The sequence below is a fragment of the Terrapene carolina genome, unplaced genomic scaffold (assembly GCF_002925995.2).
Source record: "Terrapene carolina triunguis isolate 2854851 unplaced genomic scaffold, T_m_triunguis-2.0 Scaffold58, whole genome shotgun sequence".
In the NCBI taxonomy this organism is placed as follows: Eukaryota; Metazoa; Chordata; order Testudines; family Emydidae; genus Terrapene; species Terrapene triunguis.
Window position 1 is genome coordinate 15,112,841 of NW_020664409.1, and position 21,222 is coordinate 15,134,062.

General features: G+C 43.4%; 1 protein-coding gene across 1 annotated transcript; it reads right to left on the reverse strand.

Annotated features, from left to right (window-relative positions):
* Positions 1–1,364: 1,364 nt before the first annotated feature.
* GALR1 (galanin receptor 1) lies at positions 1,365–18,792 on the reverse strand. The gene is made up of 3 exons (XM_024212078.1): positions 18,103–18,792; positions 10,827–10,892; positions 1,365–1,682 (listed from the first exon to the last, which is right to left on the reverse strand). Exons 1-3 carry the CDS (start codon positions 18,790–18,792, stop codon positions 1,365–1,367), a joined length of 1,074 nt encoding a protein of 357 aa, XP_024067846.1.
* Positions 18,793–21,222: the final 2,430 nt, after the last annotated feature.

A 21,222-nucleotide genomic window follows, 5' to 3' on the forward strand; every position in this document is an offset into this window, starting at 1 on the left:
ATATGGATCCAACCCAACTCCTACTAACGTCAATGGAAATACTCTCATTGACTTCAGTGGGAGCTGGATCAAATTTAAACTAAGAAGGGTCAGAATGTCAGCTGGTATATACTGATGTAGCTGTAGTAAGGACAATGGAGGTACACCACTTTACACTAGCTGAGGATCTGGAACAAAGTGGAACTACTCAAGTTAGTTAAATGTCTACAGGATTGGACCATTTAATTTGTCTTAAAAATACTAACTGTATTTTTTTCCAACTTAAAACTATTAAGCTGTCTGATATTAAGACTCTAATAGAACCGTTGGAATGCTAATGTCAACAATTTCAACCCCCATTTAAAGCTTCCTTCAAAGAATAGCAATGTGTGTGTGTATGAACATATCCATAAATTAATGTTTAAGCTGAAATATATTTAGAAATATATCAATAACTAGAAATGGCATATTTTATTTATATATATATATATATATATATACACACACACACACACACACACACACACACACACACACACACACACACACACACAGAGGCCTGAAACAAACCCTTCCCACTTTGACTACATCAACCTATGTTATGCCACAATTATGTGAGTGCCTTAAGCAAAATTTTATAAAGGTGTAACCATTGTTTTGTATATGCAGCCAGGCTAGGCACACAAAGTACAACCTCAGTACCTCAATAACATGGTGTAAATTCTACAGTTATATAGTTAGTTTAGCATTTCTTCTCTAAGTAATTACTTCAGCATATGAAAATTATTTCTGCTCAACATTTGCTTAAAAACAAACAAAACCGTTGTCAGAAACAACCTTGAAGAGATGACTGAAGTTTTAATTATCTTTGAACTCTAACCATTCCTTTTGAAATCATAGTACTGCACCATTAATTACCTTTCTTTGAGGTGAGAGCTAATTCCCCCCCACACACACACACAATTTATAGAATAAAGTTTGACGTTATAGAACAGGATTAGGAATTGTACAATTGCATTCTATGTTAACATATTTGTGTTATAGGCGCAATTGGAATATGCTGTATGTTAATATTTATAAATAGCAAGTTATTAGCTTTCCTACTAAATGAATAAGAGGGCTAGTACTGACATACCATTACCCACCTTTTCTGGAACATCTTTCAAAGGACAGATCTTCATTTGAACCATGCTAGACAAAGATGTCTAATATTAAGAATGGCCACAGTTATCTGGTAAATGTAAGGAAACTGAATTTTTTAATTCTACCAATTATCAAGCTGAAGCTGAAGCTGCAGCTCTTTTTAGGAGCTCATTGCGCTTTTCTAGACGTTTAGTCCACACATATGAAAACCCAACATGACAGGATTTTTTTTTAATTGTTGCTCACATATGAGTACAATTGGTAGATGGTGCTGTATCTATCGGACTTTTACTTTCTTTAACATCATTCAGAGGTGATTCATTACCTATCTGGCATTTGAAGACTTGTTTGTAGGCCTTCCTAAAATTTTCAGAGAGGAATGCGTATATAATAGGATTTACAGAAGAATTGCTGTAAGCCAGGCAGTGCGCTGTTACTCTGAAGAGAAATGAAGCTTGAGTCAGTGGGAAAACTCCAAATTCAGCCCAGAGGTGGATCACATGATGTGGCAGCCAAGATATGCCAAAAACCACCACCACCACCAGCACAGTCTGGGCTGTCTAAGGCAGGAAAAGAGAAACATGGATGATTTATTAACACTTGAGCAAACAGTTTCAAACAACGTGCTTCAAAACCATTATTTAGAGATACAAAAATATTAGGAAAAAACACATTTCTAAACTATTTCAGTTTATCAGCCATATGTATTATATTTCATATAATTGGATTAGATCAAGAAGAACATAGGCCCTCAAACTTCACTTGATAAACATGAGGTTCCCATTGCACGGACTGGGTGAATTCAAATGGCAGGGAGCAGTATGTAAAGATTAAGGCTCTGATTAACTACTTTGTTAGTCCAGTTTTATGTCAGTGGAACTCCACTGAGTTCAGGAGTGAAAGTAAGTCCAGTGACTTACTGGTACGCTGGGGCCAGCTTTGGCCCCCGGAAGGGGTGGGGCCTAGGGCGGAAGGAGTGTGGCTGAGGGAGTCAGAACCAGCCCACCCTATAAGGTAAGTGCCCCCCCCACCGGGGAAGCAGCAGCAGCCCGGGGCTCCAGGGGCTATTTAAAGGTCTCGGGGCTCCCCTGCTTCTACCGCCCCGGCCCTGTAAATAACCGCAGGAGCCCTGGGGAAGTGGAGGGGCTCCCGTGGCTATTTAAAGGACCAGGACGGCAGAGGCAGCTGGAGCCCTGGGCCCTTTAAACAGCCCCTGGAGCCCCCCCGCTACCCCTGGGCTCCAGAAGCTATTTAAAGGGCCCGCGGCTCCCCTGCTTCTACTGCCCCGGCCCTTTAAATAGCCGCAGGAGCCCTGGGGAAGCAGCGGGGCTCCCGCGGCTATCTAAAGGGCCGGAGCGGTAGAAGCAGGGGAGCCCCGGACTTTTTAAATAGCCCCCAGAGCCCCGCAGCCCTACCCCAGGGCTCCAGCAGTGGGGCTCTGGTGGCAATTTAAAGGGCCTGGGGCTCCAACCCCTGCTGGGAGCCCCAGGCCCTTTAAATTGCCCCCTGGGGAAGCCGGGCCGCCCGGTACCGCAAACCGGCTCTTGCCGGTACGCCATACCAGGGAGTACCAGCTTACTTTCACCTCTGACTGAGTTGCAATGGCATTCCACTGACACAAAACTGGTGTAATGCAGTGGTGATGCAAGCTCTTGGGAAATGGCATAACTTTAAATCTAATAGGCTATGTTTTCTGTGTATTGCATAAAGATTTTCAAAAGACCTCCACCTAAATTCAGTTGCCACATTTTCAAAAGTGCTCAGCATCCAGCTGGCCACTTAATTTAAGTGCCTAAATGGGGACCAGAGGTCTTTTGCAAATCTGTCCATTAGCCATACAAATCCCATTAATGTTGGTGGAAATCATGGGAGTACACCCTGGTGCCCAGCAATGAAAACTGACCACAATATATGTATTAAACCTAAATTGGGAGGAGGGGGCTAATATATGCTTTTGATAATCTGGAAACCCAAGCTCACCAACAAAAACAGTATTTTAGACAAAACTAACGAATTGAGCAGAACAGACTAGACCCACTAGTGCTACCTGACTTCATTGTCCTTATTTTCATAAGGAGATGCCATCCATCTCCAATGATAGACTCTGTCAATGGGGAGTACTAGGATATAAATAGAGAAATGTTAGGCTTCTAGGATAATGGAATGCAACCGTGGCTTGGAAAAATCATTGTCGGGGCTTTCTTTAAGTTTCAGTTATTTCTTTAGGAAAATACTTGTTGTTTTGCAATTGTTTGACAAATTAACATCTATTAAGTTTCCAGCTACTACTTCTTTCAATTAGTTCATTGCTGAGAGATGTAAGCCCCATCTTAACTACGAAATTTGTCATTCACTGTTATTACATAAATAGGGTCTTGTCACTTTTACAACATGGTTTGATCTTGCCTGTGTAGATGGAATCAAACCATGTTACAGAGCTATCTTATATCCCTGGGCATATAGCCTAGTCCCATCTACTCAAGCAACACTAAACTATGTTATAACACAGAGCCATGAAACGGTACACATCAGTGTACATGAGGCCTAGATATTTTGCTAGGTTCTTGAATTTGGGTTCTATTTACCTGTAATGACTGGTGCAGCCACTTACTGTGAACAATAGATTTTTAGCTCAGGCCGGTAAGAAATCAATCTCATCTCCTTAAGAGAAGTTTGGACTGCTCATGAAAATCATTTCCATTTCAGTGACAATGGATAAAAATGTTCTGCACGGGAGATTGTGCTAATTAGTTCTCACTCAAGAGAAATGTTAGCATTAGATTTAATTCCCTTTAGCTGCAAACAGAATTTGGCTGGTATAGGAAATGTATTCAGCTCTGCCTCTGAGTAGCTTCCCTGAGCAGCAGTAGAACTTCACCTTCACTCTTAACCTCACTAACACAATCATCCACACCTAGATTCTTATTTCAATGGGCCCAATCCATCTAATAATATCCATTGCCTTTGGAGATACAAAAGCTCCAGGAAACCATCCACATCAGGGTCACCTAATCAACAGAGCAGATGGTCTGCTAAAGATGAACCTTCCCATGCCAAAAGAAAAACTCTTTCACATCCACAAGTGATGATGGAGTAGCTGGGGGAAATAAGAAGAAACAGAAGATCTTCAATGATCTGAAACTCAAAAAAGAGTCCTACAAAAAGTGGAAACAAGGTCAAATTATGAAGGATGACTATTAAAAAACAACACAAGCATGTAGGGACAAACTTAGAGAGGCCAAGGCACAAAATGAGATTAACTAGCTAGAGACACGAAGGGTAACAAGAAAACATTCTAGAAATACATTAGAAGCAAGAGGAAAACCAAGGACAGGGTAGGCCCATTACTCAATGAGGGGGGAAAGACAATAATAGAAAATGTGGAAATGGCAAAAGTGCTAAATGCCCTTTTTTGTTTTAGTTTTCACCAAAAAGGTCAGTAGCAATCAGACATCTGTGAATGCCTGTGAAAATGAGGTAGATTCTGATGCTAAAATAGGGAAAAACAAGTTAAAATTTACTTATACAAATTAGATGTCTTCAAGTTGGCAACTTCTGTTGAAATACATCCTAGAATACTGACTGAGCTGACTGAGGAGATATCTGAGCCATTAGCGATTATCTTTGAAAACTCAAGGAAGACAGGAGAGATTCCAGAGGACTGGAAGAGGGCAAATATAATGCCAATCTATAAAAAAGGGGAATAAGGGCATCCTGGGGAATTACAGACCAGTAATATAATACAGCAAATTATCAAGAAATCAATCTGTAAATACCTAGAAGATAATAAGTTGTAAGTAACAGCCAATATGAATTTGTCAAGGCCAAATCACATATAACCAACCTAATCACTTTCTTTGACAGGGTAACAAACTTTGTGGATAGGGAGAAGCGGTTGATGTGGTATATCTTGTCTTTAGTAAGGCTTTTGATAATGTCTCACATGACCACCTCATAAACCAACTAGGGAAATATAGCCTAGAAGGAGCTACTATAAGGTGGGTGCATAATTGGTTCCCAGAGGCTTGTTATAAATGATTCACAGTCAACGTGGAAGGGAATATTGAGTGGGGTCCCGCAGGGATAGGTCTTGGGTTCGGTTCTGTTCAATATCTTCTCAAATGATGTAGAGAATGGCATAGAGACTACACTTATAAAGTTTTCAGATTATACCAAAATGGGAAGGGTTGCAAGTACTTTAGAGAATAGGATTAAAATTCAAAGTGATCAAGACAAACTGGAAAACTGGTCTGAAGTAAAGGAGAATGACATTCAATAAGGACAGATGCGACAGGAAAGAGTAATGTGGAAAGGGATCTGGGGTTTACAGTGGATCGCAAGCTACATATGAGTCAGTAGTGTAACACTGTTGCAAAAAAAGCAAACCCCAGTAGGAGTGTTGTAAGCAAGACACGAGGAGTAATTCTTCCACTCTACTTCACGCTGATAAGGCCTCAACTGGAGTACTGTATCCAGTTCTGGACACCAGACTTCAGGAAAGATGTGGACAAACTTGACAAAGTCCAGAGGAGAGCAACAAAAATGATTAAAGGTCTAGAAAATATGACCTACGAAGGAAGATTGAAAAAAATTGGGTTTGTTAGTCTGGAGAAGAGAAGATTGATGGGGAACATAATAAGTTTTCTTAAAAGGTTATTACGAAGAGGAGGGTGAAAATTTGTTCTCCTTAACCTCTGAGTATAGGACAAGAAGCAATGGGCTTAAATTGTAGTAAGAGATGTTTAGATGAACATTAGGGAAAACTTCCTAACTGTCAGGGTAGTTAAGCACTGGAACAAATTGTTTAGGAAGGTTTTAGAATCTCCATCACTGGAGGTTTTTAAGAACAGATTATGGTCTAGTTCTGTGGTTTTCAACCTTTTTTCATTTGTGGATGCCTAAAAAATTTTGAATGGTAGACCCCTTTTGAAACCTTAGACATAGTCCACCGACCTCCCCAGATGTCTGTAGACCACACGTTGAAAACCACTGTTCTATGGTAATGACAACCTTTCATAGATCCCTTAGACATAGTCTGCAGACTCCCGGGGTCCACGGACTACAGGTTGAAAACCACTCGTCTAGTTATTGCTTAGTCCTGCCTTGAGGACAGGGAACTGGACTAGATGACCTACTGAGGTCCCTTCCAGTCCTACACTTCTATGATTCTATTTAGTGATCTTCCCACCTGTCATACTCCACAGCACTCTATCCTAAACTTGTCTTACCCCTGCACACACTCTCCCATTGTGCCCTAAATGAGTTCCTTCAAGCCTAAAGCCAGATCCATCTCTTGTGTAACTTCACTGGCTACAGTGGGATTATGTTATGGATAAATTTAAAAACTAGCATGAAATAACCCATGTGTTTGATTCTAGAGTAGGTAGTGAACAACCTGTAGTCTCTGGGGCAGATCCTCAGCTGGTGTAAAGTGTTGTAGAGCAGGGTTCTCAAACTTCATTGCACCACGACCCCCTTCTGACAACAAAAATTACTACACAACCCCAAGAGGGGGCACCGAAGTCTGAGCCCACCCAAGCACTGCTGCCTGGGTGGAGAGGCCAAAGCCCTAGGGCTTCAGCCCCAGGCAAGGGGCCTGTAACCTGAGCCCCGCTGCCCAGGGCTCAAGCTCTCGGGCTTCAGCTTTAGCCCCAGGCGGTGAGGCTCAGGCTTCAGCCCTGGGCTCCAGCAAGTCTAAGCCAGCCCTGGCGACCCCTTTAAAATTGGGTTGTGACCCACTTTGGGGTCCCGACCCACAGTTTGAGAACTGCTGTCATAGAGTATGTCACTGTATCTGACAATTTTCACAGCTGAGGATCTGTCCCTCTGTTTAAAAAATAAAATATGTTTGTGAAGGGGAGTGGACACCAAGAGGACACCTCTCCCAAGTCTGTTTTTAGGGGCAGTGGTAGGGGATAGGAAGGACAAGACAGAGCAAGGAAATTTTTGCAAAATTTTGAAATATTTGCAAATAATGAGCCAGGTCCTCAGCTGATGCAAATCAATAAAACTCTGCTGATATCAATAAAAGTGTGCTAATTTACACCAGCACAGAATCTGCCTAATAAAAGATCTGTCTTAATAAAGGATTACAAATAGGACCCTTCAATTTAGGAAAGATTCCCACTGGGAACTGAAATACTGTGTTTATCACACACACATTTTCAGAAGGAAACAAAAAGGAAAATAAACCTACAGATTTTTTTTTCAGACATTTCTTTTTTTCCTACAGCTATGACATAAAGAAAGCACAGTGCCGTACGCCTTTCATTATGTTAACATTTTGATCCAAAGCAGAATAATATGGATAATTGTATACCTGCTCAACTTACTAAGAGAAATTTGTCTCTGTCCTTATTTACACCCAAGCAACCCCCCCACCCCCGATTTTAGTTGGATGGCATAGAATTTAGGGCAGATTTTGTCCCTGTGTCTCTTAAATCTATCATGCTTAAGATACGTGGTACCTGCGGGATGCATAAGGGTGCGTAATGGTTTGACAATCCTCGCACATCTGTTTTATTCCATTATTCCTCTCAAGCCTAATTCCAAAGCTTACCTTTACAACATTATCGGTATAATCTGCAACCAAGGAAACGCTACAGGGCTGCTCTTGTTTATTTAATGGGATGACTCTTAACATTACACATAAATAAATAAATAAAACTACCTGAAATATAATTTCAGGAAATATGCTAATTCTAATATATTAATGCTAATGTTTTGTGTGTGATCAATAAATATACAAAAATAGTATTCTGGCAAACATTTATTTTGCATTTAACTTTTTTCTTATATATGAAAGTCTAATTTAAAAATCCACTTCTGAAGTCCTTAATCAGGCAAAACCCCCATTGGTTTGAATAAGGTGAGAAACATAGGACTAGGCCCTAAATGCAGAATGAAAATGAGCAAGAGTTCTTGTTATTTAGAAGAAATAATAGTATATATTTTTTCAGTAAGGCTACTTTAAATTATGTAAAATTGTATTGCCAACCCCAAGCATTCAACTGTCATTAGTTGGGCCCCAAAAACTCATGAGATTGATTTAAAACAATTATATTTTTCAAACAGTGCTATTTTGGTTAATTTTGTTTGCCTTCTGGTTTTTGAGCCCTTAAGGTATATAAGGGTACACTTTTTTATTGTTAAATTAAAGCTCAGATTTTCATATAACCACATGACTCCAAGAGCTGAAGCTTTAAAAACACCAAAAGTCACAAGACGCGCAATAAAAATCACAAAAGTTGGTGACTTTCTGAACCTTTAGTAGTTATATCATAGGTCCCAATTCCACAAAGTACTTAAGTATCTTGCTGAATCAGAGATTTAATACCTAATCCTTTTAAGACTGTGCCTCTAAAAAAAAATCTTGACTAGTGTTTCTATCAGAAATTAGGGATTGTATAAATACTGTCTAAATTAGGGCCTGATTCAGCAATCCAGTCTGCACAGGCAATGCCCTGCATGCATGTGGATCTCCATTTACTTCAGTGAGATTCTGCATGGGCATATGATTATATCCATCAGCTCAGACTGCACTAGAGTGACCAGGTGTCTGGTTTTCAGCTGGAACACCTGGTCGAAAAGGGATCCTGGCGGCTCCGGTCAGCACCGCTGACTGGGACGTTGACTCTCTGGTTGGCAGTGCCGTGCAGCAGGGCTGGCAGGCTCTCTACTAGCCTCTGTGCTGCGCGGCCCCCGGGAAGTAGCCGGCATGTCCATCCTCTGGCTCCTATGCGTATGGGCAGCCAGGGGGCTCTGCACGCTACCCCCGCCTCAAGCACGACCCCCGCAACTCCCACTGGCAGGGAATTGTGGCCAATGAGAGCTGTGGGGGCGGTGCCTGCGGATAAGGCAGCACGCAGAGCTGCCTGGCTGCCCCTCCACGTAGGAGCCGGAGAAGGGACATGCTGCTGCTTCCAGGAGCTGCTTGAGGTAAGCGCCACCCACAGCCTACACCCCTGACCCAGTCCCGGGCCCCAACTCCCTCCCCCAGCCCCAGCCCTGATCCCCCTCTCGCCTTCCAAAGCCCTCAGTCCCAGACCGGAGCACCCTCCTTCACCCCAAAACTCTCATCCTCAGCCCCACCCCAGAGCCCACACCCCCAGCCAGAGCCCTCACTCCCCCCCCGTGCCCCAATCCCCTGCCCCAGCCCTGATCCCCCTCCCACCCTCCAAACCTCTCGGTCCCAGCCTGGAGCACTCTCCTACTCCCCAAACACCTCATCCTCAGCCCCACCCCAGAGTCTGCATCCCCAGCCAGAGCCCTCACACACACACCCGCACCCCAACCCCCTGCCCCAGCCCTGATTCCCCTCCTGCCCTCCAGACCCCTCAGTCCCAGCTCAGAGTACCCTCCTGCACCCCCAACCCCACCCTAGAGTCTGCGCCCCCAGCCAGAGCCCTCACCCCCACACACACCCCAACTCCCTGCCCCAGCCCGGAGCACCCTCCCACACCCTGAACCCCTCATTTCACACCCCAGCCCGGAACCCGCACCCCCGAGTCCAGAGCTCGTACCGCCTCCCACATCCCAACCCCCTGCCTCAGCCCAGAGCCCCCTCCCATACTCTGAACCCCTTGGCTCCACCCCCTAGCCCGGAGCCCTCTCCTGCACCCCAATCCCCTCCTCCCTGGCCCCACCCCACAGCCCACACCCTCAACCGGAGCCCTCACCCCCTCTTGTATCCCAACCCACTGCCTCAGCCTGGAGCCCCCTCCCACACTCTGAACTCCTTATTTCTGGCCCCACCCCAGAGTCTGCACCCCTAGCCAGAGCCCTCACCCCCTCCCACACCCCAGCCCCCTGAGCTGGCCTGGTGAAAATAAGCGAGTGAGTGAGGGTGGGGAGAGCAAGCAACAGAGGGAGGGGGTGAGCAGGGAGTGGGGCCTCGGAGGAGAGGCGGGGTAGGGGTGGGACAAGGGTGTTCGGTTTTGTGCAAGTAGAAAGTTTGTAACCCTAGACTGCATAGCTGTGCCCTAAAGATTTATTTGACTCCATTGTTCATAAATATAGAAGTTGGGCAAGAAACTCCTGGTTTCAAGTCTGCTCAAAATTAGAACTCTATATGCCTCCTGGTGCCAAGTCTGCTCAAAATTAGAACTCTATATGCTGAATTACCAGAAAAACTCACTATGATACAGACCCTTCTATACAGTCCTAAAGAGCAACATTAGCTTTGTGATTTAAAGATCTTTTCCAAATCCTATTTGCAGTATTAGTAGTGGGTGTTTAATTTAAGCCCTGAACAGCAGAGAATAAAAACAGTTTTCATGATGGCAAAGTTTTAAAAGAGGATCAGGAAGTACAATAAACCTTATTTAGAAGGTTTATCTTAAAAATCAGAAATTCTTCGTATTACATCAAAAATTACATTAGCAGAAAAAATTCACAAGAAAGGGAAAACACACAGGAGAACTGAAAAGTACTTTTATACTAGAAATACGTCTGAGTCACAAGGACTGGCTCTGGATCTGGTTTTCACATCCTCAAAAGTTCAAGGTATAAAGATCTGGAATAGTGGCTTAGCCCATTGTAGAGACTAGGGGCCAAATGCAAAATTCAAATCTGGTTTCAGGTTTGGATTTTAAACCCTCAATGTTCAGGTGTATTTAGATTCAAGTCCATCTCTTTGTTACACCTTTGGTAATAATCAACATTACATTGAGAAGTTAGCATGCTTGGTAAGGAAAGCAATCTACCTTTTTCTTGGATGCTTCTGACTTTTTTGACATGTTTCTCAGCTTTTTATGCAGATGATTAAGGACCTGAAAAAGATAAATGCAAGGTGTACATTAAACTGCTTTTAAAATTAAAGGACATATTTTTCAAAATTATGCTGTCCAATATTGCTTGCAAATGTTGATGTATCCAGTCTACACATTTCAAAAGTGTAATCTGTAATATCTAATCTGCACCTGTGGGAATCAACTAATATGAAGCACATAAGTTATTTAATTCTAATATAAAAAACAGATGCATCACATAACAAAATATGCATGACAGTGAACCCAATCTGCCAATAAACATAAACCTGTTCTACAATAATTTGTAACAGGCAATCATTTTCCTTCCATAAGAATGTCTATGTTTGTGAATTTAGGATGACCTTCTCTGCACATAAAATAAAAAATGTATATTTTGAACCGTAACTTTCTTTAGTCTTCTGCGTAATTTGCATTCATCAGCTGGATATTTGGTTAAAATAATCACCCCTTGGAGCTGACTGATTTTGAAGAAGGAACCTAAAAATGTTTTTTAATTAATTTATACAAAAACATGTCACAAGTGAAATATGACCTTTATGCAAGACTTGCCATGACTTGTTATGTAACTGTAGTAGGTCAATTTTTTATTCTGGCAACAGAATTGATTTGTCATTGAAGAGCAGCTTCGAAATTGTAACAGAACCTTGATAGTCTGTGCACAAGATTTTTGGGTAGTGTAGCAGGAACATATTTTGGCTGCAACCATCATTCACTCTGAAATTAAGAGTATTTGTAGGCCAGGATCTGAAGAAAAAAAAATTGCCATGCAAATGTTTATGGAGAAGTAGACTGTATAATACAAAAAAAAGAAACATTCAATAAAATGGAAAGGTGACAAATTCAAATACGCAATTAGACTATGGAACTCATTGCCACCGGATGTCATGAAGACCAAGAATTTAGCAAAATCAAAGGAGGGATTGGGTATTTATATGGATAACAAGACTGTTCAGAGTCATAACAGTACATACATTTACAGAGTTTTAGGAGGGATAGAAAACCATATGCTTCAGGGTTTATAAACCAATCTCAATTTAGAGGTTAGAAAGAGACTTCCCTGGGGGCAGATTACCCCATATCTGCCTATCGTGGTGTCTTTTGCCCCTTACTCTGTACCATCTGGTTCTGGTCACTTTCAGGGACAGGATATTAGATAAGATGGATCACAGATCTGATCCAGTATTAATCATATGTTCTGAAAAATGTATCCAATGAGTTAAAAAGAAAAAGGATATATTTCTGAACGATGATGGTCACTTGTAGGGGAAGAGGAAAGATGTTCCACTTTTAAAAGACTGCCTGAGACCTGAAAACATCAATTAAAGACAATTTTTATGTAAATCCAAGGCTAAAAAGTATTATAACTGTTAAATACATTAGAAGTGTATTAGTTCAGCAGTATATACATACCAACAACTCAATCCTGCATCTTTTTGGTACATCTCAATCTCCATTCTTCTGCATCTTCCTGACATGACACAAACTGTCAGTAAACAAGCTTGGACCCACGAAGAGGATGAAAGGGACACGTAGATCGGCCTTTACTGAGTGTGGCCTTGGCTGAACCCCCAGACCTCTCAACCTCAATGGTAAGGAGACCAGAGGGCAAGAACAGCCCTTTTCCCAGACTTCCATGAGAAGAACTCCTGGGTTCTTGTAGAGAACCTGGGGCAATGATCTTGCTTCTCCTGACTCCTGCTTCCCTCCTCTCACCTGGGCAAAGGGAGGGAAGAGAAAATCCTGACTGTTTCTGCCAGAGTAATATACAGAATAAGCAGTTTCTAGCAAGTTATGAGTAGGAGCTGGATGAGGGGATGAGAGCAGTGAGTGGTGTATGTGTGGCTGACTTTGGAAGACAGTAAGAGCCAGTGAGAGAGAAGTGAAAACCATTCTTAGAGCATACACTAAATATGGGCTTGGTGGGGTCTATTATGCTGTTTTCCAGATGCCAGTCAGGATTTGACCCCAAGTAGTTTTTAAAACATCTACTTCTGCATTTGTAGCTGCTGGTACCACTGTAGGATTTTTAGGGAAAAAACCTGTAACATGCAGAATGCATCCAAGTGAGCCTGGTACCAAGATGTAATACTCCATCTGTGCTCAGAAAGCTAGCTGAAGTGAAGGGTCACTTTTTATTTTTTTAAGCAGCCTGGAGGAGATAGCTGACTCACACAACTAAATCCCCACTCACTTAGCTTAAAATGTACTCCATACTCTTTTCTAACAAGAATTTATATGTCAAAAGACTTCAAATCTGGAAAAACAATTCCTTATGTTAAACTTTTCAAGCTCCCAGCTTTCATACACCTGTTTTTTCAGATCATATTTTGCTCTCAGGAAAGAATAAAATGGAATAAATTCTCCTGATTAACCTGTGGTTTTGCAGGGTCTTTTATGACCATGGCAGTAGAAGAGTCTTCAAGCCATCACTGACTGTGTTACCAAAAAAAAGTGCATAATATAAATTGCTGGAATGTAACCCATGTATATGTCTCCTTTATGCTGGATCAGGCTCCTCCCTTTCTCTCTCTCTCTTCCCCCCCTCCTCCTGAAATCATATTGGAGGAGAGAGGGGGAGGGAGAGAGAACGTGGTTTAAGTGACCCTGCTGCTTTTCTGGCATATATATTTCCACCAAACAACATACAAGCATAAACACTGCACAGTTTCAAAGCATATTTGATTTCTTGCTACTTACAGCCATTTCATTCAGGGCCGTAGCAACAAAGAACGTGGCCCCCTCCGAACGGTGGCCCCCTCCGAACATATGTCCGGGTGGGGCCCCTTACAATGCAGAAACTGGAATGTGGTATTTATTTTGCCACTTTTAGGGGCCCCCTTCCTTGCGGGGCCCCCTCCGGTCGGAGGGTACGGAGGGCGCTCGCTACGCCTCTGATTTCATTGGTTACACTTTCATTATTAGTAGCTCCTGGAAAGATCCATTTAAAAGAATGTCCGTGAGTAGATTACACAAGGTAATTGTCTAATAATAATGACCTGTATGTTGATATATGTAAACATTGCATTCTGAACCACGATTTGTCATATAAATCTTATTTACATTCAAATATCATTGTCAGCAGTGCCATAGTTATGGTAATAGGACCAACTCCACTTACTACAGCAGAGCCTTTCATTCCATTCTACTTAGTATTGTGTCACTACTACTATTATAGATTTTATTTATTTTTATTTTTATTGGTGGGTCCGGGTTATACCTCTTCCATTAACATCCTCCTGCTAAAACTTGGGATACAAGATTTCAGTCCACAGTTCAGAATGTTCAGGATATTAGTACATAATGGAGCCAGGTTTCTCTTAGTATTTCTAAAGGCAAAAGTAAAAAATAGGGCAGTTATTAATATTTGAAATGGATAAATGGACAATAATCATTTAGGGCCATATCCTGCCACATGAGTAGTCCCATCAAAGCCAATGACCAACATTTTCAAAAGTGACTAATATTGTAGTTACCTCAGTTTCTGGGTGCCATGATTTTTGTGTGCCCAACATGAAAGAGTCCTGGTTTTCAGAGGATAGCTTTAAGCTTTTTCAACTTGGGCACCCAAAAACTGAGTCACCCAAAATCACTAGTCACTTTTGACTTCCTTGGTAAATGGGAACTGAAGATGCTCAGGACCTCCCAAAATGAGCTTTGGCACTTTGCAGGCTTGAGCCGTTGGGCCTTAATTGGCACTTTTTAATGTGTAATCCTATAGTAACCTCATAATAGTACATACAATAAGCTAATATGTAAATAAAAGAAATATGTTATTTTATGACAAATCACACTTACCGAAGATCCATTTCAAGCTATCCATCAAATAATATGCACTTAACTTAATACTCACTACTGAACTATTAAATAGTTAACCACTGCTTATACATCTCATTGCATGCGAATGCCAGCTCTGGTTTTCTCTGGGCTTGCAGGAGGATAGATTTTAGAAATACTCATCACTGTTTCTGTATTTCTGTAATTTGTAATGATGCTGTTGTCTCTCAGCAAGAGCTGTCCTTTTGCTAGTACTTCCCAGTAGGATGTGAATTCTCTGATAATGTAATTTAAGACAGAGGGAATACAGCTAGCCTGCCATTTAAATACATAAAAAATGAAGGAAATTACAATTTGCATAAAAAAACCCAAGAACTTGCCTTACAACAGTCCTGAAAATGCCATATATTCAAATAGAGTAGAGAACTGCATTCCCTTTGTCTTAAACTACATTATGAGAAGACTGAAGCTTCCTTATCATTATTATTTCACAGATCCTCAGCTGGCGTAATTCAATGTAGCTCCATAGAAATCAATGAAGCTACCCCAATTTATACTAGCTGCAGATCTGACCTAGTAATATGCTCTATAACTAAATGTTGCCATTGATGTACCTGTTATATTACATAGTAACTTTCCTTTCACACTGTGTGTACTGGGAAGCCAAGATGTCATGGGTTGTGTTTATTTCAATAGAATTCTATGGTAATTTGCTGAATGGAGCTTCATGATGACTCCTTTGCTGGACATATACTATCGCAGCCATGGCATTGACAAATTTAAGGCTGAAACTCTGTCGTTGATTTATTGCCATTCCAATCTTAACCTACCCTACCCCCTGCTCACCCAGATGTGCCAAAATACTGCAGGTGGAGTTTTGTCAATGACTTTAGTGACAGTAGGAGTGAGCCCTTATGTTGCAGACAGATTCCAAGTGCCTCCCGCAAAGGGCTGAGTTTACTCAGTTCTCACTGCCACGAATGAGTGTTGAGGGTGGTGAGCAACTCACACCTGGATCCTGACTTCAGCGGGAGCAGGATTAGGCCTGTCATCTCAGAGCCCTTCAATTCCTAACCAAAACAAGGGTGAAGTAAGGACAGCTTGGTAGCGAATTAAGAAGGAGATTTCAGATGTAACTTTGAATTGCCTTGATTTCTTGGCTGTGACAACATTTTAATGTTAATTAAACATTCATTTAATTAGTGTAGTTAACCCCTATTTCAGGCTATTTTAACTTGACCATAAAAGATTTGCTTTGGGCATAAACTTGACATTCAGGGACTCAGATTTAAAGATTTTTTTAAAATCAAATTATTTATATTAATATTTATAGTAAATAGTTATTTTTGTAATCAAAATGGTGTGATTATATTAACTTTAATATTACAATAAAGTCTGTTAACAAAACAATCCCTTTTAATTTTGTTTTTAAATTCCACAGGTAAAAATTTATAATTTTAAAAAACATTCACACTTGTTTAACTTACAAAACTTCTTTCATGTAAAAAACAAGGGTTTAGAGGCCGTTACTCAATATTGTGAATGAGGCTCTTTTGGCTATAAAATTATTAATACTTATTAATTAAAAATTAATGTTTAAAAAAGGCATCTTCTGAGCATGTCCATTAACACTTTCTCCATATCTGTTAATATCTTTATTTAAATATGGTGATGATCAAATCTATGGTATTGGTTACTTTCCCCTCAGTCCACACAGTAACTCCTATTACAGACAATGAGAAATCCACCCACCACACAGAGAAAAGAGAAATAAACCTTTAAGGGCTGATACCAATTTTAATTTTTTGCCTTTTTGCCACTTTGACACCTCTGTCATTTTAAATGTTGTTTTTGCCCTGTAATTTAGAAACTTTGTCTTTTGAATACAAGCATATTTCAAAGTGTTTTAAAATGCAGGTTTTCACTCTATCAGCCCTTTTTTCCACATCACAATTAATGAATTTATACACAAACTATATAAATTAGACACTCCAACCCCCTCAAAACATGTTTGCTTTGGAGGAACTGATCCCTCAGCAAGAGAGCAGACTTTACTCACATGAGCAGAACTATGAACTTCAATGGAATTTACTGGAGTGAGTAAGAACTAAGGAAGCGAGTAAAGGTTTTCAATATCTCAGTAAAAGAACTGTCCAGTCGGACTGTATTCAACCTGTTCTAGATTCTGGAGAACAGCAGTCTAAACTGGTGCTTCCTTCAAAGCTGCAGAAAACACTGGTACAGAAAATGGATCATTGCCTGAGCGGAGAAGGGGGGAGAGTGAGTGTGTCACAGTTAAGCCCCTTTCATCAGAAACTTGCTCATCATCAAGCGATTGCTTTCTGGCAGCAAAAGGCGTGATCCTGAGCCCCCTGAAGTCAGCGGCAAAGCTCCCATTAACTTCAGCTGATGCAGGATGAGGCTCCCTAACGAGCGGGCAGCGTGCCTGTTGCTCTTAGTGTCTTTTAACTGGACGTTAAGAAAATAAGTGGTAGAACAGGCATCGTACAGATCATCAGGACCCCAGTAATAATGTGGCTGGGTTTTGTTTAAGTGCAGTATGTTTGAAATCATTTCAATTTGATTTTTTTATATGTTAACAACTTTGCACACTGTTGCACTTTGCCCAGTTCGGAGCTCATCACCCAGCACTACGGGAAAACACAGAGTGTTTATCGCAGCTGAAATGGAGATTTTAAAAAGAAGTTTTTTCTAAAAAAAATGAAACCTACCAGAGAATACGCCCACAACCGCCTATACTATATCTCCTCCCCCGTTTACTGCTGCACCCTCGGACCCACACAGCTGTGACGTTCCCCGAAACACCTTCCAACTGGACATTCCTAGCCTATAAATCCACACGTGTAACTCCATCCACATTTGAGTCTACCCCCACTCCCTTACACACACCGAAACTTCAACCCCTCCCATGTCCTTACCTCTGTACCCTCTTTCCATGCACGCATCCCAAAACTAACCCTCATACCCTAGCACTCTGCTACTGCACCCACACACAAACCATGTAGCCCACCCATCTACCCACACTTTTGCAAATGCTAACACCCTATACCCCGCCCTATCCTATACCTATGCCTATACCCATTCCTCTACACACTCATCGTTATATCTTAACGACTATAGCTACACCCACCCCTGTAACTATGCCCCGTACACACATATACACTTTATACCAGCATCCCATTCCTGTAACTACCCCATACACATACACCCTACAGCTAAACCCCACCCCTGTAACTGTACCCCAAACTCTCTCTATGGCTACACTCCACCTCTGTAACTGTACCCCCAAACACTCACCCGCCCTATACCTACGCCCCTGTAACTACCACATACACACCCCTATAGCTATACCCCTTGTATCTGCACCCCGTACACCCATCCCCTGCACCCCCGACATCCTCCCCTTCGTACCCACCTTGGCGTAGCAGAAGGAGATGAGCAGCAGCGGCAGCAGGTAGCCGAAGACGAAGGTGCAGACCACGTAGACCTTCTTGTGCTGGGGGTTGGGCCACTGCGCCCAGCAGAAGGTCTGGTTGCTGGCGTCCCGGTGGAAGAGGCGCTGGTGGTGCGCGACGGGCGAGGCCATGGCGATGGAGAGCGCCCAGATGAGCCCCACGCCCAGCAGCGCGTTGCGGGAGACCCGCAGGACTGAGGCGCGGCGGGAGTGCACAATGGCCACGTAGCGGTCCACCGACATGGCGGAGAGGGTGAAGATGCTGACCAGCATGGAGACGGTGAAGAAGTAGTGGATGAACTTGCAGATGACGGCGCCCAGCACCCAGGTGGGCAGCACGTAGACCGTGGACTGGAAGGGGATGCAGAAGAGCAGGTAAGCCAGGTCGGCGATGCTCAGGTTGAGGATGAAGATGTTGGTGGTGCTGCGGGGCTTGCCCGGCTTGCTCCTGGCCAGCACCGTGATCACCAGCGAGTTGCCCAGCACCCCCAAGGCGAAGATCACGCCGAAGACGACCAGGGTGAGGAAGTTCTCGATGCCGATGCCGAAGAGGGGCTTGGTGTCCTGCTCCTCCCCCGAGAGGTTGAATTCCCCCCGAGGGGGCCCTTCGCTCTGGTTCAGGAAGAGAATCGCAATCGCCTCGGGCTCCATGGCTGCTGCGGCTGCCCCCCAGCAACAGCTGGGACTGACGGAGGAGAACAAACAGCGCCCTTGTCCTGCACACGAGTCCCGCACCTCGCCCCCAGAGACGCCCACAGCCCGTGCTGCTGCGGAGGCACCGAGGGACCCCACGCGCCCAGCAGAAGAAGGCGGTGGAGGGGAGTTTGCCGCCGCGCTCACGGAGCTGCGAAACTTTCTGGTGCCTGGAGGGTGGGTGGCATCTCGCCTCTGCTGCTCACCGGCTCAGCGCCTAGTGCGTGGTAGGGGCTCCCGGGATGCAGCCCGCCGGGGCTGGCTCACACACGCAGGCAGCCGCCTCAGGGATTTGCGGAGGGGGGTTGGCAGGGGAGCTACTGGGGGATCCTCGTGGTAAAATGCGCCCACAGCGGCGCTGCCCAGCTCCGTCTCCTTCGTAGTTCTGCCACGGCTGCGGGGTTTGGGTCCCCCCAGCGCTGTGCCACCAAAGGGCAGAGCCGGAGAGCAGCGCTGGGCGAGTGTGCGGGGACCTCAGCTCTCCCTGAGAGCGCAGCAGCCTCCCTGGGCCCTCCCCGCTCCCTCCACCTCCTCTCCAGCCGGCTCCTCCCCGGCAGCCTCCTGCGCGCTCTCCAGCCACCTGGCTCCGGCCGGGCGCTTCCAGCCCGCTGCCTCTTCCGAAGGGAACTTGCCGCCCCGCCGGGCTGCACGTGTACGCAGCTCCTAACTCGCCACAGCAGCCTAGCTAATCGCGCCGCTAATGCGCGGGCAATACGCTAGCATCCCCTACGCTGCCTATCAGCAACCCCCGTGCCAATCCAGAGCCAGGAGGACTCACCCTCCTCCACCCTCACACCTCCCCTCAGCCCTCCCACGCTTCCTGTTCCAGCCCATGCACTGCTGAGCCCCAGCCTCCAGGACTCATCTTTTCCCATCAAAGGCAAGCAGAGTTAATACTGCTGCGTCGCACGCAGCTCGCGTCCCTTCCCATCTCTGGAAGGCTGGTTGGGGACTTACCTTTCGCTGGATTGTGTGTGTGTGTGTGTGTGTTAATTGGAACCACAACCAACTTCTCCAAACAGAGGGCCAGCTCCTGCTGCCACACACAGGGGACTGTAGTCAATAAATAGACAGCACTGTACATCTAGACAGTGGTTCACAAAAACACGCCGTGATCCCTGCCATGGTTTAGGTTTTGCCCTTATCAGCCGACGCACAATTTCAAAAGTTAAACCGGTGTATGAAGATGTGTGACTGATGCTGCCTGAGGGCCCCGACCTCTGAGTTGCCTCAGCATCCTTCTTTCCTGGAGGATGCTCAGCCTCTCACGAGGATTGGGTTCATAAAGCCCAATCTTGTAAGCCTTATTATGGACCTTCTTCAGGAAAGCACCAAAGTTTAAATCCATACCTGTTCATGACAGCAAAGAAGCACATGCTCAAGTCTTGCCCGGAAGATAGATACCTTATGAAATAGGGACCTGTGTGAGTAGTCCCATTGAAATCAGCTGCAGGATCAAAACTTTAGCTCTGATCCTGAAAACTCATGCATGCAAATAACTGTGCATAAAAATTGTCCCATTGACATTAAAAGCACTACTAATTTGTGCCACTATGTGTAGGTGTTTGCAGGATTGCAGACTTGGCCCCCAGTTCCTGACAACATCTTTCTTCAGGAAGGGTAAAGAAGCATATCCTTACATTCCAGTGAAGTCAATGTGTTAGTTAAACTAAATGCATGTTTAAGTGCTTTCTTGAACCGGGATGGATTTAACCCCATGATAACCGTTTTCCTGAACTGGGGCCTTAGTTTGCTGCAAGCCTAAGTCTGGACTAAATATATTTTAAATGGCATTAATTTCATTTCTATGTTCACAATTTTTATTAAAGTTTTGTAATACAGATAAGGTCACAAAAATAAAACAGGTATAGGTTGTTGTTAATAATACAATGTAACACGTTTACTGTTTAAATAATTTTACAAACTTCACACCATCCCTGGCATGGGAATAATATTATCCCCATTTTATAGATGAGAAAGTGAGGCTCAGAAAGTTGAAGTGAACTTTTCAGAGAAGAGGTTATCAAAACACAAGTTACATAAACATATTTTCTAAACAATTGGATGGAATTGAAAACATCCTGTAAGAAGCTCGTATAAATCCACCCCCCCCACACACACACACACACACCATTCTTCAAATGTGAGTTTTAACAGGGTTTCTTGATAGTTCTTAAACATCTCTTGTTTTCAGATTATAAATTTAGGTGCCATGCCTGACTGTATTGTTATTTGATCTCCCATTTCTCTTTTTAAAACTCTTTTGGTCTAGAATAGAGAATGAATACTGAGAAGGTAGGCTGAGATAAAGGTAAGAGAAAATAAGATTAAAGAGGAAATTGGATGTTCTTAGAAGAAAGAATAAGATCTGTATCCTTCAGTCTTAAT

Bases quoted from the DNA above. Each gene is read 5' to 3' on its own strand.
- GALR1 (XM_024212078.1), bottom strand. From the start codon at position 18,792: ATGGAGCCCGAGGCGATTGCGATTCTCTTCCTGAACCAGAGCGAAGGG. The intron at 10,893-18,102 runs GTGGGTACGAAG...TATCTTTTTCAG, and splicing joins TCTCCTTCTGCTACGCCAAG to GTCCTTAATCATCTGCATAA. The intron at 1,683-10,826 runs GTAGATTGCTTT...TTCCTGCCTTAG, and splicing joins CAGAAGCATCCAAGAAAAAG to ACAGCCCAGACTGTGCTGGT.